The sequence below is a fragment of the Pristiophorus japonicus genome, chromosome 15, assembly GCF_044704955.1.
Source record: "Pristiophorus japonicus isolate sPriJap1 chromosome 15, sPriJap1.hap1, whole genome shotgun sequence".
In the NCBI taxonomy this organism is placed as follows: domain Eukaryota; kingdom Metazoa; phylum Chordata; class Chondrichthyes; family Pristiophoridae; genus Pristiophorus; species Pristiophorus japonicus.
In genome coordinates this window covers 53,057,058-53,082,599 of record NC_091991.1, presented here as the reverse complement: position 1 = coordinate 53,082,599, position 25,542 = coordinate 53,057,058, and the positions used below count along the sequence as shown (strand labels likewise).

The window sequence follows — 25,542 nt, the reverse complement described above, 5'->3', positions numbered from 1 at the left end:
ATCAAAAATTCCAGAATTTTCACCTAGTGATGATGAAGAAACAGTGGTATATATCCAAGTCAGGATGGGCTGTGAGTTGGAGTGGATCTTGGAGGTGATGGTGTTCCCATGATGTTGCTGCTCTTGTCCTTCTTATTGGTACATGGGGTTGGGAGATGTTGCAAAGTAACCTTAGTGAGTTGCTGCAGTGCATCTTATAGATATTATTTACTGCAGCCACAGCCACCAGTAGTGGAGATACTGTATATTGGTGTTGAGTTTCTTAAGTGTTGAGCTGCACCCATCCAGGTGAATGGTGAATACTTCATCACACCCCTGACTTGAGAATTGTAGATGGTGGAGAGACATCAAGGGATCAGGAAGTGAGCCACCTGTTGCAGAATATCCAGCATCTGCCTTACTCTTGTAGCCATTTTGTTGAAAGGGCTTGTCCAGTTAAGCTGTGAGTCAAAGCCATTCAGGATATTGATGATGGAGGATGCCAACAGGATCTATAGCCTTTGCTGTGTTCAGTGTGATCAGCTGCTTCTTAATGTCACATGGAATGAACTGAATTGGCTGGACACTGCTATCTGTGATTGTGGATACTTTGAGAAGAGACCAAGTAGCATTATCCACTCAGCACTTAAGGTCAAACAGGCTGCAGACACTTCAGATTTGTCTCTTACACTCATGTGCTGGGTTCCACCATGGTCAAGGATGGAGACGTTCATGAAACCTGCTTCTCATGTTAGTTACCTGATTGTCCATCACCATTCTTGAATGGATTATGGTAAGGTTACAGAGCTTTACAAGCTCGACCTCTCCACCACCTCTCTCAACCCCTCCACTGCCTCTGTGTTATCAAACTGTTTATCTGATATCCAGTCATGGATGAGCTGCGATTTCCTCCAGCTAAAAGTCAGCAGACAGAAGCCATCACCATCAGCCACATCCCCAAATCTGTACCCTTGCCACCCATTCCATCCTCCTACTGGACTCTATCTCAAGCTGAACCAGACTGTAACCTCAGTATCCTATTCAACCATAAACTGAGCTTTCGACCTTATATCCTTTCCATGGTGGGCCCTACCAGCGCTAGATCGCCTGGTCTCACTATTAATAGCACTGGCCTGCTATTAGGGCAGATTAGGCACAAAGAAACTCTCGGCCTGGAAGTCTTCCTTCCCCACCTTCTGACGTGTCTCATTATGTTTGGGGTGGGTAGAGGCTGTACCCAATCGAGACCCTCCAGGAACTGCTGGGAAGTCTGTAACCTGGCGTTTGTGGGTTCTGGCATTATTCACAACCTTGTGCACTCCCACTGAACTTATGGTGAGTGAGCTGCAAGGGCCACAGGTTTTTGGCTCCCTTTCTTTAAATCTGTCTTTCCTGAGCTTGTTACTTGTTCTGTGTTTTGTAAGTTTACTTTTTTGTTGTTTTTCTTTATGAATTTCTTGAGTTTGTGTTTAGTTCTATTTAATTTGAAGTAGGGATGCCATTTGTTTATTTTTTGCACTCCAAACCTACAGCCACCATGCCTGTTTTAGCCAGCTGAAGCCATACCATGGGCACTCCTTTTGGGATACCTTTGGCTCTTTGCAAGGAGAGGAATGGCCAAGCAGCAACACATGCAGGTACGCAGGTGTACAGGTCCAGACATGGTTTCTTACGGAACTGTAGCCTTGATTGTAACTCAGGTGAGAACTGCAGGCAGAGGGTGGGCTTCGCCAGTCTGAGGCCTGTAAGATTTGGATCATAGGTCATACACAGATTATCCACAGGGTCTTAAGAGTCATAGTTCATTTTATTAAGGAGCGCTAGTTCAAATATAATCAAATACAACATGCAATCAAGTTACACATAGTAGACATACAACCCATAACAGAGATCATTGATTTACTGGCCCTGGAATGGATGGAAAGTCGGACGGACGAATGGGCAGAGGTTGAGGCAGAATGGTGGTCTCGGATCCCTGCAGCCTGCAGCAGTGGTCTCTTCCTCTCTAGTCGTCTCCTGAGCTGGCAGTGGTGTTAAGCCGAAGCTAGCATGAATCCACCCCGGGGAAACTCTTCCGCTCTCTGCCTATTTTTCCCTTTCGGCTGCCTGTTTATATACCTTATTTTGGGGGGCCGGTGATACCTCGTGTAAATCATTTGTTACCCATTCAATTGTCCAATTACAGGGGAACAGGTACCTATGGCAAATCCCACCTGTCCCATGAGATAATTCCTCTGCTTATCTCTTGTTTGGACATCTTGCTACCTTCTGTGAGACAGTTTGTTTATCATGAGACTCCTTACTCGACCTCTTAATAAGCCTGGCTATGTCTACTCAAAGGCCTGTTCTGTGTTATGTCCTTGTAACGATCTCAGCTCTTTGCGCAACTCCTTATCTGACATGATTTGAGTTCTTCTGTGTCATTCGGTTATCCTGGCTGCTGAGCTAGGCAAACCCATTTCTTTTATAAAACCATTTTTTTTTACAATTCACAATTTCTTCCAATTCACAATTTCTTACAGCCCTGCTGATTTTAACTCCCAGGTATTCTAATATGATTGACGGCTGCCTACCTGATCGTGTCGGGAAATGAATTTGCAATCACAGTTTTGAGCTTTCATTGAAACAGCACTGGACAGTATTCTGCTACCAAAAATGTGTTACTAATACTATCCTCGAGGACTCTGTGGAGGTGGTCATGGTAAGGAGTGAGGTATTGTTTCCCAGCACCCATAGGAGCATCCCCATGGCAACTATCCATCAGGCCTGCATAGAGGTGGCTGAGAAGGTCAGTGCCATCACCCCCAGGACCTGGTTAAGTGTAGGAAGAGATTCAATTACCTCATGAGAGCTGCAGGGGTAAGTACAGCTCTTCATCTCTCCATCTGGCATGGTTGAATGCTGCAGAATAAAAGCATCATGACGGCTGCCTGGACACCTTGCACAAACTTGCATGATCCTGTTTGTGTGATCGGAAACTAGCTGAACATTATAGTGTGGCTGTCCTCCTGCTGCTGGCTGCTGTACTGGTGCCCTAATGGCAACATGTATGCAGTCAATGATGCCCTGCATGCAAGGGAAGCTCTGCAACTTCTGCGGAGACTCACTGGGGTGGCTGTGGGAGGTGCAAAGATTGGAGGAGAGCTGTCAGCCTCAGGTTGGTAATGGGTTGCAGCACTTAGATAACTGTGTGCTTTTGCTGTCTGCAGGCATTCTGATGACTTGAAAGGCTTCCAACAATTGCTCAGTTACATCTTCTGATTCACAAGTCAGAGAAAACCCTCTTAAAATGAATGTCCATTGTGTCTCTCACAGGTGCTGAAAGCTTACAGAAAGATTTATCTGACCAGCAGCCTGGCATTGCCAGAGGGACTCTTTCTCCAGCTTATTCACTCACTCTATCATGACACCTCACCTTATTCAATCACCAGCCTAGATACACTCACTTGGCACAACAGCATTAATGAGACAGTGGAGATATCACAGGGTGAATCAACAGAGCACCAGTGAGCAGTTGGAGCTGAGAGAGAGAATTATGAGAAAACAGCTATCTCTCTCAGGAGGGGGCAGAAATAACTCATCTCAGCTGAACAGCCCAAGGGCCAAGATCGCTTAGACCCAATCTTTAAAAGATCTATTATTCAGGAGCATAGATGTCATGCGCAGGCAGAGCAGACAGTTTTCTCTTGTGTGTTTCAGTTGGTGAAAAAGTTAGAAAAGTCCACAAGTCCCATTTGCAACACAATGCAGGAGGTGTAGCACGATGTGAGCAATTTAAATTGTCTGGATTCTCACAGAGGAAACTCGAGCAGTGTCTTAAAGGGTTAGCCCAGGATAGCAGCTAAACATCAGAGCAATCCTCCATATCTACCCCAGACTACTTGTGAGCAATTCTACTGGGGATCTGTTTGTTAAATATTAGTTTTGTCTTTATTGAAAATGTCTGGGAAACTATAATCATATTAAAGAGTGATGGAATTGAACATAATCAATGGAAACAAAAGTATATCACTGAAATTATTTTATTTCAATTTCAAGATGTCTTGCCAAATGTATGTTAAAGGTGGTCATCTTGCCTCCATACACTGGGAAGAAAACAATCAGTTCATTCAGGATTTGATAAAACATAACAATCCAGCGCAACCCAGCACTTGGATTGGTCTGAGCGATTGTCACAAGGTAAAGCTGACTGAGTGATTGTACCCTGGACATTTACTGTTTCAGCAATATTCATTGGTTCACTGAAAATCGCTTCTGAGAATGTCACTGTTTGCTAGAACTGTGGTAAAATCTGCCTTTAAATGCCTTCCCCATGACCATCAATGAAGCAGCAGAATTAATAATCCAGGCTATCAGGTCACCCTCACTGCAGCACCCCCTTCAAGAAACTTACCCTCCGTTATCCAGCTCGATGGGACTGCCCCTTCTTGCTTCCACTCTTACTTATCTGAATATAGCTAGATAATTTTTAACAATGGCTTCTTTTCCCACCCAATTATCTCTGGAGTCCCCCAAGCATCCACCTTTGGCCTTCTCCTCTTAGTCATCTACATGTTGCTCCTTAGTGATATCATTCAATCATACATTGACAACACCCAGGTCTGCATCTCGATTACCTTTTTCAACCATTCCATTGATTCTGTGTTGCCAGACTGCTTGCCTGACATCTAGTCCTGGATGAGTTACAGTTTCTTCCAGCAAAATATTGCGAAGACCGAAACTATCATCTTTCGGTCCCCATCACAAATTCTATAACTTTGCCAACTATTCAACTATTCCATCCCTTTCCATGGTCTCTTCTCAGGCTCAACTAGGCCATACTCAATCCCAAACTGAACTTCTGACTCCATATCCTCTCCATCACAAAGCTTCTGTTCTTATTATCTCTTCCAGCCCTGCAATAATCTATACTCCTAAACTCTACATTCCTCTGACTCTGGCCTCTGGTATTTCCCTCCACTTCCTTTGCCCCACAATTTCCGGCGGTACCTTCAGGAGTCTAAAACCCACCAAATTATCTCTGGATTCTCTCTTTAAACTTCTCCACATCCTTTCTTTCCTGTAAAACCATCCTTATATCCTCTTTGACCAAGCTTTTGCTCACCCATCCGAATCACTGCTTCTTTGGCTCATTATCCCTTTTTTGATCATGCTCTCTATATTAAAGGCGCTATATAAATGCATGTTGTTGTTATATTCATAGTAATAGTTATAATAGAATGACAGCTCTGTAACTCTCCAAGAGTGCAGGCTTCACAGCTGATGCTGACAGTATTTTCCAGTTTTATGTTACGTGATTGATATTTTGATAGATATTAATTAGATTATTTCTCACAAAGGTGGGTGTTTACCTGTGGACTGATGGATCTGCAACAGACTTCACAAAATGGAATCAAGTCCAACCTGATGATAATGAAGAGAGTGAAAACTGTGTGAACATTAATTCTAAAGGTACATTGAGATTGTAAACTGTGTTACGATGTACGTACCTACAAATGAATTTCAGAAGTATGGAAAGACTGATTGATGTACTGAGACAATGGGGTAAATTCTCACCCACAGTAAAGCAACAAAGAAGACCCTGCAATGAGGCTGAGCATTGTTTGCAAGAATAGATCTACTGAAGATCAGGGCTGGAACTGCTCCTGCTCACCACTGTGTCTTCGCTGGAAGTTCGAATGGAAACCTTGTTTACAAGTTAGGGTTAGGGTTAGGATTAGGGTTTACAGAGAGCAGTTTCAAGGAAATTCCCAACTTCAATCTCAGGAAGCTATCAATCCAACAATAATATTTTATAAATGTGAAGGGATTCTTACAAATAAGTTCAATTTGCAAATTAAACAAAGCCCAGGATGAGCCCCTAGAACAGGTGGAATGGGTTCATTATCTGCCAGGCTACAATAGTGGAGAATACAGTCCACTATCCATTTGTCTTTACATTATTTGCTTGCTGGTTTGTCCATGGGTTTAGTTCTATAAGAATTGAATGCTGATGACAGGTATGCTGACGACACCCAGCTCCACCTCACCATCGCCTTTCTCCACTGTCTCTAATTTGTCACATTGCTTGTCCGACATCCAGTACTGGATAAGCAGAAACTTACTCCAACTAAATATTGAGAAGACCAAAATATTGCCACAAACTCCATTCCTTGCCACAAACACCGTTCCCTGGTCACCAAATCCATCCCTCTCCCTGGCAACTGTCTGAGGCTGAACCAGACTTTACGCAACTTTGGTGTTGTACTTGACCCCGAGATGAGTTTCCGACCACATAACCGCTCATCACCAAGACTGCCTACTTCCAGCTTCATAACATTCCCTGACTCCACCCCTGTCTCAGCTCATCTGCTGCTGAAATCCTTATTCATGCCTTTGTTACCTCTAAACTTGTCTATTCCAACGCACTCCTGGCCGACCTCCCATCTTCCACCCTCCATAAACATGAGCTGCCTGTATCCCATCTCACATCAAGTCCCGTTCATCAATCAATCCTGTGCTTGCTGACCTACATTGGCTCCCGGTTTAATATCACCTCAATTTTAAAAATCTCATTCTTGTTTTCAAATCCTTTCATGGTTTCACCACTCCTTATCTCTATAACCTTCTACAGCCCAAAACCCTCAGATATCTGCGCTTCTCCAATTCTGGCCTCTTGTGCATCCCCGATTTTAATCGCTCCACTTTTGGCGGCGGTGTCTTCAGCTGCCTGGGCCCTAAGCTCTGGAATTCCCTCACTAAACCTCTCTGCCTCTCTATCGCTCTTTCCTCCTTTAAAGCGCTCCTGAAAACCTACCTTTCTGACCAAGCTTTGGGTCATCTGCCCCAATATCTCCTATGTGGCTCGATGTCAATTTTTTTTTCAGATTGGTCCTGTGAAGTGTCTTGGGGCATTTTATTATGTTAAAGGCACTATATAAATGCAAGTTGTTGAATAACTGTCATGACTACAGAAAGACTTTGTGCAGTTGATGTAACTTTAAAAGAATTCTGCAGGCATCATGGAAAAGAACCAGTAGTGAGATTCTAATTTGTTAGGTGAGGATAAAATGAAGAAATAATGATCTCCTGACCTAAGTGAAGATGAGAGATTATTTTAAAAAAGAAATAAAGGTGAGTTTTGAGAATCACCTAATGAAGAAACCAGAGCAAATAGAGCTGAGTATAATGATGGCTTGCAACTCATTAGCCCAGAAATCGCGGCCACCCCGGGTCCGTATGGAGTTTCTACGGACCTGGAAAGGCTTCGGAAAAGCGGGTTTTCGGCGCGCAATGCGCATGTGCTGAAAACCGGCTTTTCCAATCTGTCAAGTTTCTGGCTTGATAGGTCGCACACATCTCGGGAGCGAGGACATTTCCACAGCAGAGATTGGCCTATTTGCCCATCTCTTGTCCTGCGAATGTCCTTAAAACTCTTGCGCCTGGTAAAAGCAGGCGCATAGCCTATTTTAACCAGTGTAAGAGTTTAAAAACATATCAAAAACATAATAAAATAAAATTTAAAAATACATTTTTATGTTAAAACCCTGCCCTCTCAGTTAATTTTATTTTAAACCATAATTAAAACTTTTTTTAAAAAATCTGCAAATTTTTTTTTTCAAAAACATTTCTATCAACTTTAATTTCTATTTATGTGAGGTGTTTTTTTAATGTTTTATTTAGTGTTTGAGTGTTTGGGGGTGTTTCTCATTCATAGTAATAGGAGTTTTGGACTTACGAAACTCCTATTATTAGGAATGAGAAAATACTTTACCGTGATTGGGTGTCCACTTGACTCCTACGGACGTCCCAACGTGAACGCACTCTGTTGCCCAAGAAGAGGAGGCCTCGACTCCGGGATCTCTGGCGAGCATTTGATCAAAAGGTAAGTGCGCATCTTTTGTCTTATTTTTAGTCGAACACCCATGGGAAGAAGAAACCAGGATTTCTGGGCCATTGAGTTTGTGCACTGTAACTGATGGTAAGTTCCAAAGAAAGGAACTATAAATCACATGAATTCACAAGTTCAAATGAGGTATTCATTAATTTTTGTGAAAGAGCTTTACTAAGATGATGAGACTTTAGTTATTAGGATAAACTAGAGAAACTGTAACCTTTTTAAAAATCAGAGCAGAAAAGGTCTAATAGAGATATTTAGAGAAAAACTATGGTTCCAAAATTCAAATGAGGGGGGAGGGCAGAAGCAGGGCGGGATTCCTTTTTCAAAATCGCTCCCCAATGTTCTCCAAATTGCCCATTGTTTTTCCAGGACTAATAGGAGTATGGAAAGACTCCTGCGATGTGTGGAGAATTGAGAATGGTGAAGAATTAATTAAGTTATTGAAACATATAACTGATAAAGCTAACTCTTTAGCACTGGTGGAAAGCCCTTCCTTGCTGCCAAGAGGAAAACTAGCACAGAATATGTTCAGTAGTTTCAGTCTTGAACTGTCTAATCTAGTACTCATGCCCGACAGGTGACAAATATTTGTATCTCAATAGAAGAAAAGGGGAACATACCTGTAGGTTGAACCTCCCTTATCTGGAACCCTTGGGACCTGTCCTGTTCCGAATAAGGGATTTTTCCGGATGAGGGGTGGTCACTTTAAATTGGATGACACAGATACTGAGCCAGGGATATCGGGGCTAGCTGGCTTGGGGCTGGGAGTGCGACAGAGAGATAATGGGTGGGGGGGGGGGGCGGGGGGCGGTGGATCATAGGGCCAGGCCAGCGATTGCGGGAGTCGGCAGTGAGGAAGGACTTCAATTTGTTTATGTCGGAGTTCTGCACATATGCCACCCGGTGGCCGGGAATGGTTCTGGCTGAGGGGTGGTTCCGGATAAGGGAGTTCTGGATAAGGAAGGTTCAACCAGTACTTGCATAAAGCAATCAGAGTCATTGAAGGATCATGTTTCTGACAGAAATTGTTCATCTTAACAATTACTATTTTTTCAGGTGTTGGAGCCACATGGGATGACAGGGACTGTTCAGAAGAACTTCCATTTATTTGTTCTTACAGGCTCTACTGACGTCAAAAAAACTCCACAATGCTTCAAGAATCCTTTTGATTTCATAGTGCTGGTATTACAATTTGTAGTCATTCTAATGGCTCAGTCCAGTAGCAAATAATAAAAACAACTGCAATATCATCTGTTTTGTTTTAGTTTATTTTTGGAGAAAGACCTGCAACCAACTCTGTCCCTAAAAACTAAATTATTAATAATATGCTTGTCACATTTGTTTTTTTGGGGGACAATTTTTCCGCATAAAAGATTTGGTAAAAGGGTTTACTTTTATGTTGCATGTTATAAAGCATTGTATATTCACATAAGTTTAAAGAAAGGCACAATCTGTGATTAAATTACTAATGAGCTACCTTTGATGTTGTTTCCCCATAGACTGTAAATAATAGGTCAGCAGCCTGTCCCAGAAATCAATAAGCACCTTGTACTCATTGCATTGGGAAATCTCTGATCTTTTTTGGCTATGAACAGAGGAAGATAAAAAATGGAGGAAGAGACACAGGCAGCCAATTGGAATGTTTTAAACAAAATGCCATTGGCAATTGGATATGTACTTGAAAAGGAAACATGTGGAGGCCTCTAGGAAAGAGCAGGGGAGTGGGGCTAATTGGATAGCTCTTTCAAAGAGCAGCAGCGGTACAACTGGCTGAATGTCCTTCTTCTGTGCTCTATGATTCTCTGATTGAGCAGTCAGACTCAGTAAAGGCTGTGAGAAAGTTAAAGTGTAGTGGAATAATTTAAAACTATTTTGTTTATGTCAAACAAGATGATGTGGGGAGGTGTAATGTGTTCATTATTTTGTATTATATGCAGAGATGAATTGTATAGATTGAAATAAATGAATCTGATCATAATAATTGCTCTGTATGCTCACTCGCTGTGAAATAAAAAAGCTTAACGATTCATTGCTGGCCTCGTCTTACCAAGAGCTTGCTGGTTCTACCTCCTGAGAAATTGAATGAGCACACATACAAATAACATAAATATCTAGCTCAGGCTTTAAATGTTTTATTGTTACACTCCTGAGTCACACAATTGCATAGTTAGATATTGAACAGTATGGGTACAATTATAACTAAGAGGATATCGAAAGGCAAGACTCTAAACATTTAATAATGATGTACAAGGACATGTAATAGTATCAAATATTCAGTAAAGTTAACTTTGAATACATCTCTCTTTTTGTTTTTATTGACCAAATTCAATTTTATTCATATTTTACTTCAAAGTATTTAAAGAGTTAAGCATTGGAAAGTGAAATCCAAAAATGTACAGGAATGTAGCTGCGTCTGATATCCAGACAGGTCTGCTGGTGTTAATCCATGAACACTATCCAACGTCTTTAATGCTAAAAATATATTTTAACAAACATTCAGTACAAAACTAGATTCCTTAAAGCACTACAATGAAGAACTGAGATGAATGCACTGCATGAACTACACAGATGAATTGTATAGACTTCAATGTTTAGTAACAGTAAAATCAAAATAATATGAAAACAAACATTAAGATTTTTGCAGTTAAAATGATGTAATTAGCACTCTGTCTTCATCTGATGGATGAGGGATACTCTCACTGCTCTCACAGCTACAATCCATATTCAAGAAATTGGAGGATCAAAGATTTCTGTCTATAGTAAAAAAAGATTATCAATCCAAAATTTAGGATCTCAAATAAGGCATGGTCGCTCAGACTACCCTAATATTCTAAACATGCTTACATACCAGTAGAATTTTCTAACAGAAAATATAATAATGTTTATGTTTAAATCCTAATTACAATAAAAACAGGTGAGGTGGAAACACCTATTTCCACCTCAACTATTGAGATCAGGTCAGTAAAAAGTGGTAACTCCCATTTACTAAATTAAAAACCTAGTGGCACAGTCACCAAAGTTATATGGTTCAAATTAATGCCACGCTTGCTAAGTTTTGTTCCCTGGAGTACATTCTATCTGATTAGAGAAATTAATGTTTCTTTTAATTAGCTAAACTACCCTCTTTGAGTGTAGAATGACCTAGATAATGCTGTTACAAAGGAGAAAGGAGAATTATGAGTGATAGAACGATGCAGTCCAGGCCAGAGGGTAAGTTACCTAATATGGGCAGTATACTTATAAAATACAGCACAGTCATTTGCAAAGTGCTCCTATTAGCCTTTAGGAGACAATGATGAAAGAGAGGAAAACAGCCTCCATTATGTTCACTCTAACCTTTAAACTGAGCAGAGACACTCACAAATAACACATGTTTTAGACAAAGACCATTAAATCCTGATGAAAGTATAACCTCCAGCCTGGGGAAACTAACCCATTCAGATTAGCTTAGTTTTGTTGGCATATTCTGAGAAAATAAAGACTCTCCAAGTATCACAGTGTGTAATGGAAAGTCAGTTAGGGCCTTTTTAAAAGCACTTGCGAATAAATACTGAATAATCCCCACCATAAACTGTGCAAAGATAAATGGAGTTGGCCTAATTGGTATGCTTACTAATACAATTTAATGGAACATGATATATCTTAAAACAGCAAAATGATACTGAAGTCCAATAAACCTATCACTTCTTAATTGATTTCAACCCCACCCTCCTGCCTTCTCACAACATCTCCCGTTAGAAAGCATTGAAGGCTGTATTGGCATCTACAGAAGAGCTATAGGGATGGTCTACATCTCCAGAAGAGCTACAGAGATGATCTTGGGATTCAAAAGATCTTTGAAATTAAATTTAAAATCTCATCAAAGAGATTGAGTAACAGATTAGGATCACTCCTGTAACTTGACCTGCAATGCAGATTGATCTGATAGAATGAAAGTATCTTCTCTCTGCAGCTTGTATGGATCCAAAATTACATGAGTTTTGAGCATTTACAGCCCATGGATTCAGAACAACATTGCCTGCAATCCAGCACAAGCTATCCCGAAACTGGCATCCTTGTTCAGACAGACCATAAGAAGTGAGTGGAGAAGACAGCGCTCTTCTGTGAAGGTTGGAGTGAGGCATATTTTTGGAGTAACTTCTAGGGACCATGTTACCCTTACCCTTGGAGCAATTTATGTTGATACTAAGGACTAAACTTTGAGACCCCACACCACCAGCAGGGCCTTGCATGCAGCTGCCACTTTTGGAGAATTGCATGCAATTTTCTGACATGCACTGGCTGGATTTGAGGCTCCGCTGGAGGTGCATGCCCTCACAAAATCCACCCTTATTTGATAAAAGTAGAAAGTATTGAATTCCCAAGTGGTATCGATCTTTTGAACCAAAAAATATGCTGCTTTCATCATATCTCACCATTAAAAATCAGTAATAGACAAAGATTGTCAGAAACATTTGATTTCTACTTAATTCTATATTCTATGACATATTCTGGGTAAATCTGATATTTCTCAAATATAACAAACACAGATGGGTCATTGGTGCAGTCAACACAGCTGTCAAAGAGATTGAAGCTTGTGCCATCTATGGATGGTGGCCGACGATAACTTGAATGTCCTTCAGTAAACTGTCCTACCAATACCCGTGCCACGAACATGACGTGCAGGTTTATTGCCGAATCGGAGTCAAGGATGGAACTGGATGCTTTCTTGGCAAAGTAGATCCCTGCAGATCAGAATAAATGAATTGATTTGTTATCGAATTCTACAAATGGAAAATAAATAATTTCTTCTCAAGGCCTCTCCCAGCAGGAATTTCCATTTAAAAGCTAAAGCATTACAATGTAAGAAAGTTTGGAATGAGAAAATTAAGCTTTAAGCCCCCTCCTTCCTTATTGCATTTATAATGTACGTCACCAAAGATCTCTATCCCACCGTTTTAATTTCCTAAAGGGAAGTTTGGCATAAACACTTTGATTCCTGAGGACAATTAAGTAAAACTCTAGAATATTTATTCATCCTCACATCTTTACTCTTCAATACTGCACTGTTGCCTTCCACAAATAACACTATCCTCCTCCTAGCCCAATGGTCCCAGAATCTGAGGAACCATTATGCCTCATGGATTTAGGCCATACTAATTTGTACAGATCTTGAGGTGTTGGCAATGCTCATGTTTCCAAAATGTGCTATACTGTACTGAAAGGTTATATTTTTACATGTGGAATGTTAAGTATATAAAGGTGTCAGCCATGACATTTATTGGCCATTTGTTGCATTGCTGTTTGCAGGACTTTGCTGTGTGCATATTGACATTCCGTCTTTCCTACATTATAATAGTCACTACACTAAAAAAAACATTTCATTGGCTGTAAACCACTTTGGGACATTCTGACATTATAAAAATACACCGTATAAATGCTTGTTCTTTCCTCCCTGAGATACATCAAATATTCACTCTGATAATTACATATCAGAATAACTTTTACTGCAATTAAATGTGTCAAATCTACATTATTGTATGGATAGTGGGTTAGCATTTCCCCTAGTACACGTGATTGCACTATTCTTCCTGTTCGCAATTCAGTGATAACTTTACTGATTTTCTATTTTTGTCCTTATTATGTTGTTCATCAAGGTGAGGGATGTTAGTCCAAGGGAAAGGAATGCATCATATATCTGGTAGCCATTGGCAACATCAAGAACTCCCAGGTCAGGTATAGCACAACTAAATGCACAGGAAAGGTCCTTCTTTGCCACTGAAACTCAGAAGGGCACCTCCTGCTACACCAGTGTGGCATGTATCCATTTCCACACAAGCCATCTTGTGGCCTGAGGGCCCCAGTGCCACACTAGGAACAATGTTGTACTGAAGGCCAATACTTACTATGAACTGGATTGAGACTGCCCAAACTCATCTTATGTTGGATGCTGACAGCCAGCATACAGAGGATACTTTTATTCTATCTGTGCTGGGTTGGATTTAAGCACGTGTTCCACAGGTGAAAGGCCATTGTCTAATCCATAGCACTACACAAGTATTGATTCCACCAAAAAGTATTGATTTTCATCAGCCTATTGGATTTAATGTTTTTGTTTAATTTTCCAGCGTTCTTTTCTCCTCTCCTCTCCTGAGTGCAATAATTCATTCTGGGGTACAGTTCCATGGGGACAGGCTGTCCTCCAGTATCTCACCCAAATATCCATTCATTGCGTGTGAGCCTTAACAGTGAGTCTCTGCAGCCAATCCAAATGTAGGGACATGGCAGCTGAGAGTCATTCTGTCCTTTGGAGCACCCCAACTGCAATTAGCTTATTCATTACAGAGCAGGGATTGAACCAGGAACCTGCCTGCGAGATGGGGGGGTTCTCATATTGTTTTAGATACTTTTACACAATTTCCCCTTTTTTTCTTTTCTACTTCACTTGGAAGCTAAGTAGGCTCATAAAGTAACCATGAAGATGAAGATAAAATTACAATTTAGTTGGAGCCAGGACTCTGAATTTGCTGTATCCAGGTATTTTTTGTAAGTTGCTTCTTGAAACTTAATGCTAATAAAAAGCTCTTGGCCCCAGTTTTCATGAGCTGCAAGGCCCACCCAAGTGCCGCCCAAAGGACCGCCAATGGCCGCCGAGAGACCGGGCGGTACTTTGCCTGAAAGATTCCTCTAAAAGAGGTGGCAGTACCGCCTAGCAGCCAAACAATGGCTTACACCATCAATCTGGGCGGCAGCGGGCAGGAGCTCTGAACCTCGGTGGCAAATGAGCTTGCCGCCCAAGTACCACCAAGAATGGAGTCGGGCCCAGGGAGGGGGGATCTCTGAAAAGTAAAAAACATTACCAAAAAAAAACACCAGAACACCTTCAGGGGACCCCATCCAGGTAAGTCACTGTAAAAAAAAAATGTTTCAAAGATGTTCACTAACCTTTTCTTGCAGGTCTTCATACCTACCGTCGGGGTTAGACCTGCCTCCACGAGGGGTCCTTCCCACTGCTGGCGCCGACTCCCGCTTGCACCAATCTGGCAGCTCGGCGGGCGGGAGGCCACTTACACAACTTTCCCACCAGAGGACGTCAGCGGGTGGTTCCCGGCGGTTCTCCCCTTCTGCTCCATCTCCAGCCCAATTGGAAAATGGCGAGGAGAGGAAAATGGCAGCAAAACTCAGCGGCAGTGGGCGGTAAGGCCACCAATATCGGGGCCACAGTACCTACCTTTTCCATATAAATTTTCATCCTGTGCGAAGCTTCCCCAATCAAAGTTCTGGTAGCAAATGGCATCAACAATTGAGTGATCTGTGATTCCATGAAAAAGGAATTGTTCATTCACATTATCAGCATCATTCTTTTTCCTCATCTGTTCTTTCTTCCTGAGAAATGACACACACACACAGACCAGTTAATGCATTGGAAAAGCAGCCTACAAGAGCCAATAAATCATACATTTCCAAAATGTTCATTCCAGCTTACTGCGTGATTGATTTTCATTTCCTTAAAGATCTACAATTAATTTTGAGTTTTTCACCATGGTATGTAGGACCCCTTTTTACAGTTTTCTCTTGTCCTTATCTGAAGTAGGATACTTATACTGAGGTACAGTTCCACTGGTGCTGGCAGTCCTCTAGTAACTCACCTGAGTGGTCATTGTTCATGTATGAGCCAAGACTGTGAAAGGTCAGCAATTTATTCAAGTCAAACCCAATCCTGTCCTTAAGCAATGCCCATAATACACTTGAATTTTCCACTGGGGTGAAGAAATCTCTGAATAGCAATTAAAATTGGGAACTCCGATTGATCCTCTCCCTCCATGTCCCAGAAGCGCTGAGGCAAATCAAATGTGGAACCTCTAATGTAATTCCAGTTAACTCAGAAGAGACTGGAGATCGAAACTGGGGCCTCCCTGATCTCCATAGTTCAGTACCATATTGGACAGTATATTTAACCGCCAAGCCCTATGTGTGCAAGCACTATCAAAACTCTGCATCAAGTCACAGGCACTTTATATTCCAATGGAATTCATAATTAGCTCTGATTAATAAGTGTGGTTTTGTGAAGATATAAGGATTATCATTACTAGAAACAGTAACAAATATAAGTTGATCAATAAATGAACAACACAAATGTATTGGGTGTAAGATACAAGGCGTAAATTTTTCTCTCAATGCATGGTGCCACTTGAACCTCTCAACTGAATTTCAGCTTTGTAAACTACTTTCTGATGGTTGTTTTCCACTATAGATTAAATAATAAATTTTTAGAAATGTATACAATTCAATTGAATGCTTTAATCTGACACTGACTGCGTGATACTGAACTGAACATTACAGTAAATTTAACATGATCTGGAAGTCAAAATATCTAAGATCAGGTGTCAGCTACAAAACTTTAAAAGTGGCATATTCAATGAAATAGGGAGCAGCTAAAACAAATAAACTAGGAGAGATTGTTCAACAATACTTTGTAGAAGACAAGTGGATCATCTTTAAAGGCATAATGTTAAGCATGCAGGATAAATGCATTCCCAAAGCTAACAATCGCAGACCAAGCAAATATGACCCTAAATGAATTAATTGAAATTGAGATAAAAAAGAAATAGATTTATAGATTGAGCTAACCAAACTGGAAGCAATACGGTGGAGGAGGATTTCCTGGAGTGCATAAGGGATGGTTTTCTAGACCAATATGTCGAGGAACCAATTAGAGGGGAGGCCATCTTAGACTGGGTGTTGTGGAATGAGAGAGGATTAATTAGCAATCTTGTTGTGCGAGGCCCCTTGGGGAAGAGTGACTATAATATACTGGAATTCTACATTAGGATGGAGAATGAAGCAGTTAATTCAGAGACCATGGTCCAGAACTTAAAGAAGGGTAACTTTGAAGGTATGAGGTGTGAATTGGCTAGGATAGATTGGCAAATGATACTTAAGGGGTTGACAGTGGATGGGTAATGGCAGACATTTAGAGACTGCATGGATGAACTATAACAATTGTACATCCCTGTCTGGAGTAAAAATAAAAAAGGGAAGGTGGCTCAACCGTGGCTATCAAGGGAAATCAGGGATAGTATTAAAGCCAAGGAAGTGGCATACAAATGGGCCAGAAATAGCAACGAACCCGGGGACTGGGAGAAATTTAGAACTCAGCAGAGGAGGACAAAGGGTTTGATTAGGGCAGGGAAAATAGAGTATGATAGGAAGCTTGCAGGGAACATTAAAACGACTGCAAAAGCTTCTATAGATATGTAAAGAGAAAAAGGTTAGTAAAGACAAACGTAGGTCCCCTGCAGTCTGAATCAGGGGAAGTCATAACGGGGAACAAAGAAATGGCAGATCAATTGAACAAGTACTTTTGTTCGGTATTCACTAAGGAGGACACAAACAACCTTCCGGATATAAAAGGGGTCAGAGGGTCTAGTAAGAAGGAGTAACTGAGGGAAATCCTTATTAGTCGGGAAATTGTGTTGGGGAAATTGATGGGATTGAAGGCCGATAAATCCCCAAGGCCTGATGGTCTGCATCCCAGAGTACTTAAGGAGGTGGCCTTGGAAATAGCGGATGCATTGACAGTCATTTTCCAACATTCCATAGACTCTGAATCAGTTCCTATGGAGTGGAGGGTAGCCAATGTAACCCCACTTTTTTAAAAAGGAGGGAGAGAGAAAATAGGGAATTATAGACCGGTCAGCCTGACATTGGTAGTGGGTAAAATGATGGAATCAATTATTAAGGATGTCATAGCAGCGTATTTGGAAAGAGGTGACATGATAGGTCCAAGTCAGCATGGATTTGTGAAAGGGAAATCATGCTTGACAAATCTTCTGGAATTTTTTGAGGATGTTTCCAGTAGAATGGACAAGGGAGAACCAGTTGATGTGGTATATTTGGACTTTCAGAAGGCTTTCGACAAGGTCCCACAGAAGAGATTAATGTGCAAATTTAAAGCACATGGGATTGGGGGTAGTGTGCTGACGTGGATTGAGAACTGGTTGGTAGACAGGAAGCAAAGAGTAGGAATAAATGGGTACTTTTCAGAATGGCAGGCAGTGACTAGTGGGGTACCGCAAGGTTCTGTGCTGGGGCCCCAGCTGGTTACATTGTACATTAATGATTTAGACGAGAGGATTAAATGTAGTATCGCCAAATTTGCGGATGACACTAAGTTGGGTGGCAGTGTGAGCTGCGAGGTGGATGCTATGAGACTGCAGAGTGTCTTGGATAGGTTAGGTGAGTGGGCAAATGCATGGCAGATGAAGTATAATGTGGATAAATGTGAGGTTATCCACTTTGAAGGTAAAAACAGAGAGACAGACTATTATCTGAATGGTGACAGATTAGGAAACGCAGAGGTGCAACGAGACCTGGGTGTCATGGTACATCAGTCATTGAAGGTTGGCATGCAGGTACAGCAGGCGGTTAAGAAAGCAAATGGCATGTTGGCCTTCATAGCAACGGGGTTTGAGTACAGGGGCAGGGAGGTATTACTACAGTTGTATAGGGTCTTAGTGAGGCCACACCTGGAGTATTGTGTACAGTTTTGGTCTCCTAACTTGAGGAAGGACATTCTTGCTATTGAGAGAGTGCAGCGAAGGTTCACCAGACTGATTCCCGGGATGGCAGGACTGACATATCAAGAAAGACTGAATCAATTGGGCTTGTATTCACTGGAGTTCAGAAGAATGAGAGGGGATCTCATAGAAACGTTTAAAATCCTGATGGGTTTAGACAGGTTAGATGCGGAAAGAATGTTCCCAATATTGGGGAAGTCCAGAACCAGGGGTCACAGTCTAAGGATAAGGGGTAAGCCATTTAGGACCGAGATGAGGAGAAACTTCTTCACTCAGAGAGTGGTGAACCTGTGGAATTCTCTACCACAAAAAGTTGTTGAGGCCAATTCACTAAATATATTCAAAAATGAGTTAGATGTAGTCCTTACTACTAGGGGGATCAAGGGGTATGGCGAGAAAGCAGGAATGGGGTACTGAAGTTGCATGTTCAGCCATGAACTCATTGAATGGCGGTGCAGGCTCGAAGGGCCGAATGGCCTACTCCTGCACCTATTTTCTATGTTTCTATGTTTCTATGAAACATGACATGTAGAAACATTGCATGGGGAAAGGAGAAGAGGCTGACTGGGATGCATACAAGAAAATGCAGAAGCACTTTGATGGTTGAATACAGGAATAAAGAGAGTCAGTTATAATGGTTTAGTACATTTGGAATAAGATGTCCACTCCAATTTCAGATACAGGTGTCCTTTTCTTTTTAAAATGTAAAATGGACACTGTCAGGACAGTAGGTGTTGAAAAAAGTTAGCAACTGAGGCTAAGCATTTCAGTAAAAAAATGTTTCTGTGCCACAACAGCAAGAGGACAGTCAGCGAGCAGGTGAAAACCATAAAAGATTAAATTTGTTTTGAAACTAGGGATGAGCAGAAAATAGTAAATATTTTGAATGAGTATATTCAAGTATTCACAAGAGAAGACATGAGAAACATATCCACTCCATCCAATGCAAATTCATAAAATCCTCCCAGAAAGTTTACCAACAGCTGAAGTAAGACTAACTGGTCTATAATTTCCTGAATTATCCCTTTCCTATTTCTTGAACCATAATTTAATATTAGCCACTCTCCAGTCATTTGCCAGAAATGACAATTCCAAAGATTTGGGGGAAATGATGGGTAGTACCTCCACCATCATTTTCAGTTTTCTGGAATGCACAGCCTCTCGGTCTGGTGACATTTCCATTTTTAGTTCAATTATCTTTTTTTAATACAGTTTCCTTTTGAATATTTATCTCCAATAGTTTCTCTTACACACCCTCCTCGGGTATTCCTACAGTCCCATTTTCACCCTGCTTTTTAAAAACTGAGATAAAATGCTGGTTTAGCTTCTATCTCCTTCCTTATCTCATATACAAGATAGCTTCCTGCAAGTGCTACCACCATTTATTTGATCAACCCTTCACTTCTTATTTGTTTATGAAAGTCTTTGCTATTTCCATTTGACTGCCAGCTTCATACTTCCCTTTTAACCTTATTAATCTTCCTTTTTGCTATCTTCTATATTGTTACATGTGTCATAGATTTCTAATATGTTGCAAGTAGAAAGACATTACTAATTGCCACATCTAATAGTGTTTTACAAACCATTGAAATATTTCCCAAAGTCCAAGGTTTTGGACTCTGTCAATTTTCTGGATTCTGCTGGACTGCATGCTCCTGTTGAAGAGGGACTGGATTTTCTTATACTCTTCGGAGAACTGTGAGAGCTGAATACGCTGCAAAAATAATCCAGAACATCAGAATATTAAAATAAAAATTAATTCTGTAGGGGTCATTCTATGATTGAATATTCCCAGTAGGGAAGTCTATCTGGGGAAATGGCAGGTTTCCAGCCTTTTATTTCCTTCCCATTAAATCATAGAATGTGGTTTCTTCCTGGCTAGTACTACAACATCAGCTAATTTGCTATCCATATAGGGATCAAACAGGTGACAGATGTATTGGTCAACATGTCCAGTAATTTTATCTCCTTCCGCAAAGAATAGCATGACACAGCTGCCCAATGTGTATTTCCCAAAGTACAAGGGGAGGGTCACTGATGTCTGCCTTGTACACATCCTGGGTGTTAGTAAATGACCAGTTTGTGTTCCAATGCTTTGATGTGTGAAACACATAGAAAATGCATGAGATACTATGACAAATTTATATGGTTGTGTGAGGGCTTGGTATGGGCAAACAGTAAATGAGCAACAGGTTGACAGGCAATACTTTATAGCATAAAGTATTGGTACCATTAGAACGTCTTACCATACCAGGTTCCTTAAAGTGTGCTGTCTCCTATATCTGTTGTTATGTCCAGCAGATGTTGTGCACAGCATTGGGCCTGGCCACTTCTGCCAAGCATGATGCAGACAGGTGTCCTGGAGTTCCAAACAGAGCCATCTTCCTTGTAAACAACACATGTAGCAGCACATCCACTTTGACAGCCAGAAAATCATGGCAATATTCGTCTGCCATTTGCCTACAACTCTGTGTTGTCCCTATGTGTTTGGTTCCCTTTCCATTTGTTCTTGGCTGTCATTTCTTCCTCTCATGAGCCTCTAAAGAGGTTGAAAGCTTTTCAAGCTTGTTTTAAAAGAACTCCAACATTTTTCCCCATATACATTTAAGTAACCATCCCTTTAATGGTGAGCTGCAGACCTAATTAAGAACATTCTATAAGAACATAAGAAATAGGAGCAGGAGTAGGCCATTTGGCCCCTTGAGCCTGCTCCACCATTCAATAAGATCATGGTTGATCTGATCATGGACTCAGCTCCACTTACCTGCCCGCTCCCCATAACCCTTTAATCCCTTATCGCTCAAAAATCTGTCTATCTCAAATATATTCAATGACCCAGCCTCCACAGCTCTCTGGGGCAGAGAATTCCATAGATTTACAACCCTCAGAGAAGAAATGTCTCCTCATCTCAGTCTTAAATGGGCGGCCCCTTATTCTAAGAGTATGTCCCCTCGTTTTAGTTTCCATGATGAGTGGAAATATCACCTCTGCAACCTCCTTGTCGAGCCCCCTCATTATCTTATAAGTTTCAATAAGATCACCTCTCATTCATCTGAACTCCAGTGAGTATAGGCCCAACCTACTCAACTTATATTCATAAGTCAACCCCCTCATCTCCGGAATCAATCTAGTGAACCTTCTCTGAACAGCCTCCAATGCAAGTATATCCTTCCTTAAATACGGAGACCAAAACTGTATGCAGTACTCCAGGTGTGGCCTCACCAATACCCTATACAGTTGCAGCAGGACTTCTCTGCTTTTATACTCTATCCCCCTTGCAATAAAGGCCAATATTTCATTTGCCTTCCTGATTACTTGCTGTACCTGCATACTAACTTATTGTGTTTCATGCACAAGGACACCCAGGTCCCTCTGTACTGCAGCACTTTGTAATTTATCTCCATTTAAATTATAATTTGCTTTTCTATTATTTCTGCCAAAGTGGATAACCTCACACTTTCCCACATTATACTCCATCTGCCAAATTTTGCCCACTCACTTAGCCTGTCTATATCCTTTTGCAGATTTTTTGTGTCCTCTTCACAATTTGCTTTCCCACCCATCTTTGTATCATCAGCAAACTTGGCTACATTACACTCACTCCCTTCATCCAAGTCGTTAATACAGATTGTAAATAGTAGAGGACCCAGCACCAATCCTTGCGGCACCCTACTAGTCACTATTTGCCAACTGGAAAATGACTCTCTGTTTTCTGTTAGTTAGCCAATTCTCTATCCATGTTAATATATTACCCCCAACCCCGTGAGCTTTTATCTTATGCAGTAACTTCTTATGTGGCATCTTATCGAAGGCCTTCTGGAAATCCAAATATACTACATCCACTCGTTTCCCTTATCCACCCTGCTCGTTACATCCTCAAAGAACTTCAGCAAATTTGTCAAACATGATTTCCCTTTCATAAAACCATGCTGACTCTGCTTGATTGAATCCTGCTTTTCCAAATGTCTTGCTACTGCTTCCTTAATAATGGACTTCAGCATTTTCCCAATGACAGATGTTAGGTTAACTGGTCTATAGTTTCCTGCTTTTTGTCTATCTCCTTTTTTTAAATAGGGGCATTACATTTGCAGTTTTGCAATCTGCTGGGACCACCCCAGAATCCAGGGAATTTTGGTAGATTACAACCAATGCATCCACTATCTCTGCAGCCTCTTCTCTTAAGACCCTAGGATGTAAGGCATCAGGTCCAGGGGACTTTTCCACCTTTAGTCCCATTATTTTATCGAGTACTACTTCTTTAGTGATAGTGATCGTATTAAGTTCCTCCCTCCCTATAGTCCCTTGATTATCCACTATTGGGATGATTTTAGTGTCTTCTACCGTGAAGACCGATACAAAATATTTGTTCAATGTCTCTGCCATTTCCCTGTTTTCCATTATTAATTCCCCAGTCTCATCCTCCAGGGGACCAACATTTACTTTAGCCAATCTTTTCCTTTATATGTACCTGTAGAAACTCTTACTATCTGTTTTTATATTTCGTGCTAGTTTACTTTCATAATCTATCTTCCTTCTCTTAATCATTTTTTTAGTCGTTCTCTGCTGGCTTTTAAAAATTTCCCAATCCTCTGTCCTCCCACTAGTCTTGGCCACATTGTACGCCTTTGTTTTCAATTTGATACCATCCCTTATTTCTTTAGTTAGCCATGGATGGTTATCCCTTCTCTTACAATCTTTCCTTCTCATTAGGATATATTTTTGTTGTGAGTTATGAAATATCTCCTTAAATGTCTGCCACTGCTCATCAACTGTCCCAGTCTTTAGTCTATTTTCCCAGTCCACTTTAGCCAACTGTGCCCTCATACCTTTGTAGTCTCCTTCATTTAAGCTTAGGACCCTGGTTTGAGAACCAACTTTCTCACCCTCCAACTGAAATCGAAATTCAATCATATTATGGTCACTCATTCCTAGAGGATCTTTTACTACGAGATCATTTATTAATCCTGTCTCATTACACAGGACCTGATCTAAGATTGCCTGCCCCCTGGTTAGTTCCATTACATACTGCTCAAGGAACCCGTCCCTTATGCATTCTAGGAAGTCTTCATCAAGGCTACCCTGACCAATTTGATTTATCCAATCAATATGGAGGTTAAAATCCCCCATGATTATTGCTGTTCCCTTTTTACAAGCACCCACTATTTCTTGGTTTATACTCCGTCCAACAGAATTGCTACTGTTAGGGGGCCGATAGACTATGCCCACCAGCGACTTTTTTCCCTTATTATTCATTATCTCCACCCAAACTGATTCAACATCTTGATCCTCTGAGCTAATATCGTTTCTCACTAACACACTGATCTCATCCTTTATTAACAGAGCTACCCCACCTCCTTTCCTTTCTGCCTGTCCTTCCGAATTGTCAAATATTCCTGAATATTTAGTTCCCAGTACTGGTCACCTTGCAAGCACATCTCTGTAATGGCTATCAGATCATACCCATTTGTATCTATTTGCACCATCAACTCATCTATTTTGTTACGAATGCTACGTCCATTTAGACAAAGAGCTTTTAAATTTGTTTTTTAATCTTTTTTTCCTGCTTGTTTCCTCTGTCCTTCTAACTCACTTTCTACGTTTTTGCTTTGTAATTCCAGCTTTAGTCCCCTCCCTATTGAATCTATTCTCAGGTTTCCAGCCCCCTGCCTAGCTAGTTTAACCCTTCCCCAACAGCACTAGCAACCACCACCCCCCCCCCCCCCCGCCCCCCCACTGCCCCCCATAAGGATATTGGTGCCGGCTCTGTTGAGGTGCAACCCATCCGACTTTTACAGGTCCTACCTCCCCCAAAAGCGGTCCCAAAACCCTCCCTCCTGCACTATCTCTCCAGCCACGCATTCATCTGCTCTATCCTTCTATTTCTGTACTCACTAGCTCGTGGCACCGGGAGTAATCCAGAGATTACTGCCTTTGAGGTCCTGTTTTTTAATCTCTCTCCTAGTTCCTTAAACTCTGCCTGCAGGACCTCATCCCTCTTTCTACCTATGTCAATTCTGGGGGGCCCCTTTATCCCATTCCCTTATGCAAGACCCAGGCCATAGAAGTGCATGAGAACAATATTCATGATCTGGCTTGCAGCATCTGAGAAGGTCATCTCATTATTCTAGCAGTACACATTGTGCAGCTGTCCCAGTGCCTTGTTAGCAGGGATTGGTAAATTGGTTTAAATGAGAACCTGCTGCTGCAGAGTCTCAGTAACACTACTGTGCAATGTAGCAAATAAAAGCTTTTACCTTGCATCCCATGTCTGGCAAAGCTGATTTGTCCCAATTTTTTGGAATGTTTTTTGGTTCCCAGGCACTGGCTTGCCTTTGTGCCAATTGGACTTTGCTGCAAAAATAAAGAATGTTAAATATTTAATCTATTTTATATTACACAACAGAGAATTAGCCAAGAAAGTTGCAACATTTATGTATTTGGCTATCGGTGAAATAGATGTCAGAGGTGAGGAAATAACCATTTTTTCATTTCGGCATCAGTTCCATGAAGCACTCCCAGGCAAGAGACAGTATAGGAGAAATGCAGAGTGATGGTCTATCTGCACTCTCCCATCACACACTCCCAGATCAAGTACAAAGCTGGTTAACTACAGACTAAAGCTCCTTCTACATAATCTCAACTTTGAACACCCCTTACTGCACCAATTTTCCACAACAGTCATTCTTCTGACCTCCCAGAATGAAACCCCAAAAAGTAGAGCTGGGTGTCGCTAGCGTACATTGGGACACCCTGAAGTCAGGTAAGGTGCTATATAAATGCAAGTTCTTCTTTCTTTCTTACATATGGAAATTGACCTTATGTCTGCAGATGATGTCATCAAGGGGCAGCACCTACACAAGGAAGAGGAGAGGGTAGGAATAGATCCATGGGGGCTCCAGAGGTAACAGTACAGGGGCAGGAAGAGAAGCCATTGCTGGAGATGCTCTGACTATGATCTGATAGGCAAGCGAGGGAAGTCTCACTGTGCTAAACAATGGTAGGAGGATGCTTTGGAGAAGGATAATGTGATCAACCAGGCCAAAGGCTGCAAAAAGGTCAAGGAGAAATACTGCACCATAGTCAGTTACTGAGGAAGTCATTTGTGACTTTGATAAAACCATTGTG

The 25,542-nt window shown here is 41.3% G+C and overlaps 1 protein-coding gene across 1 annotated transcript in view; it reads right to left on the bottom strand.

Moving 5' to 3' along the window:
• Positions 1 to 12,259: 12,259 nt before the first annotated feature.
• LOC139281478 (protein mono-ADP-ribosyltransferase PARP12-like) overlaps positions 12,260 to 25,542 on the bottom strand; it is a 75,258-nt gene continuing 61,975 nt past the window's right edge. The window contains exons 9-12 of the mRNA XM_070901649.1: positions 24,672 to 24,768; positions 20,001 to 20,131; positions 15,069 to 15,223; positions 12,260 to 12,582 (exon numbers count right to left, since the gene is read on the bottom strand). Of these exons, the coding sequence (XP_070757750.1) occupies positions 12,320 to 12,582; positions 15,069 to 15,223; positions 20,001 to 20,131; positions 24,672 to 24,768 (646 nt within the window). The 3' untranslated portion in view covers positions 12,260 to 12,319. The remainder of the gene's footprint in view (positions 12,583 to 15,068; positions 15,224 to 20,000; positions 20,132 to 24,671; positions 24,769 to 25,542) is intronic.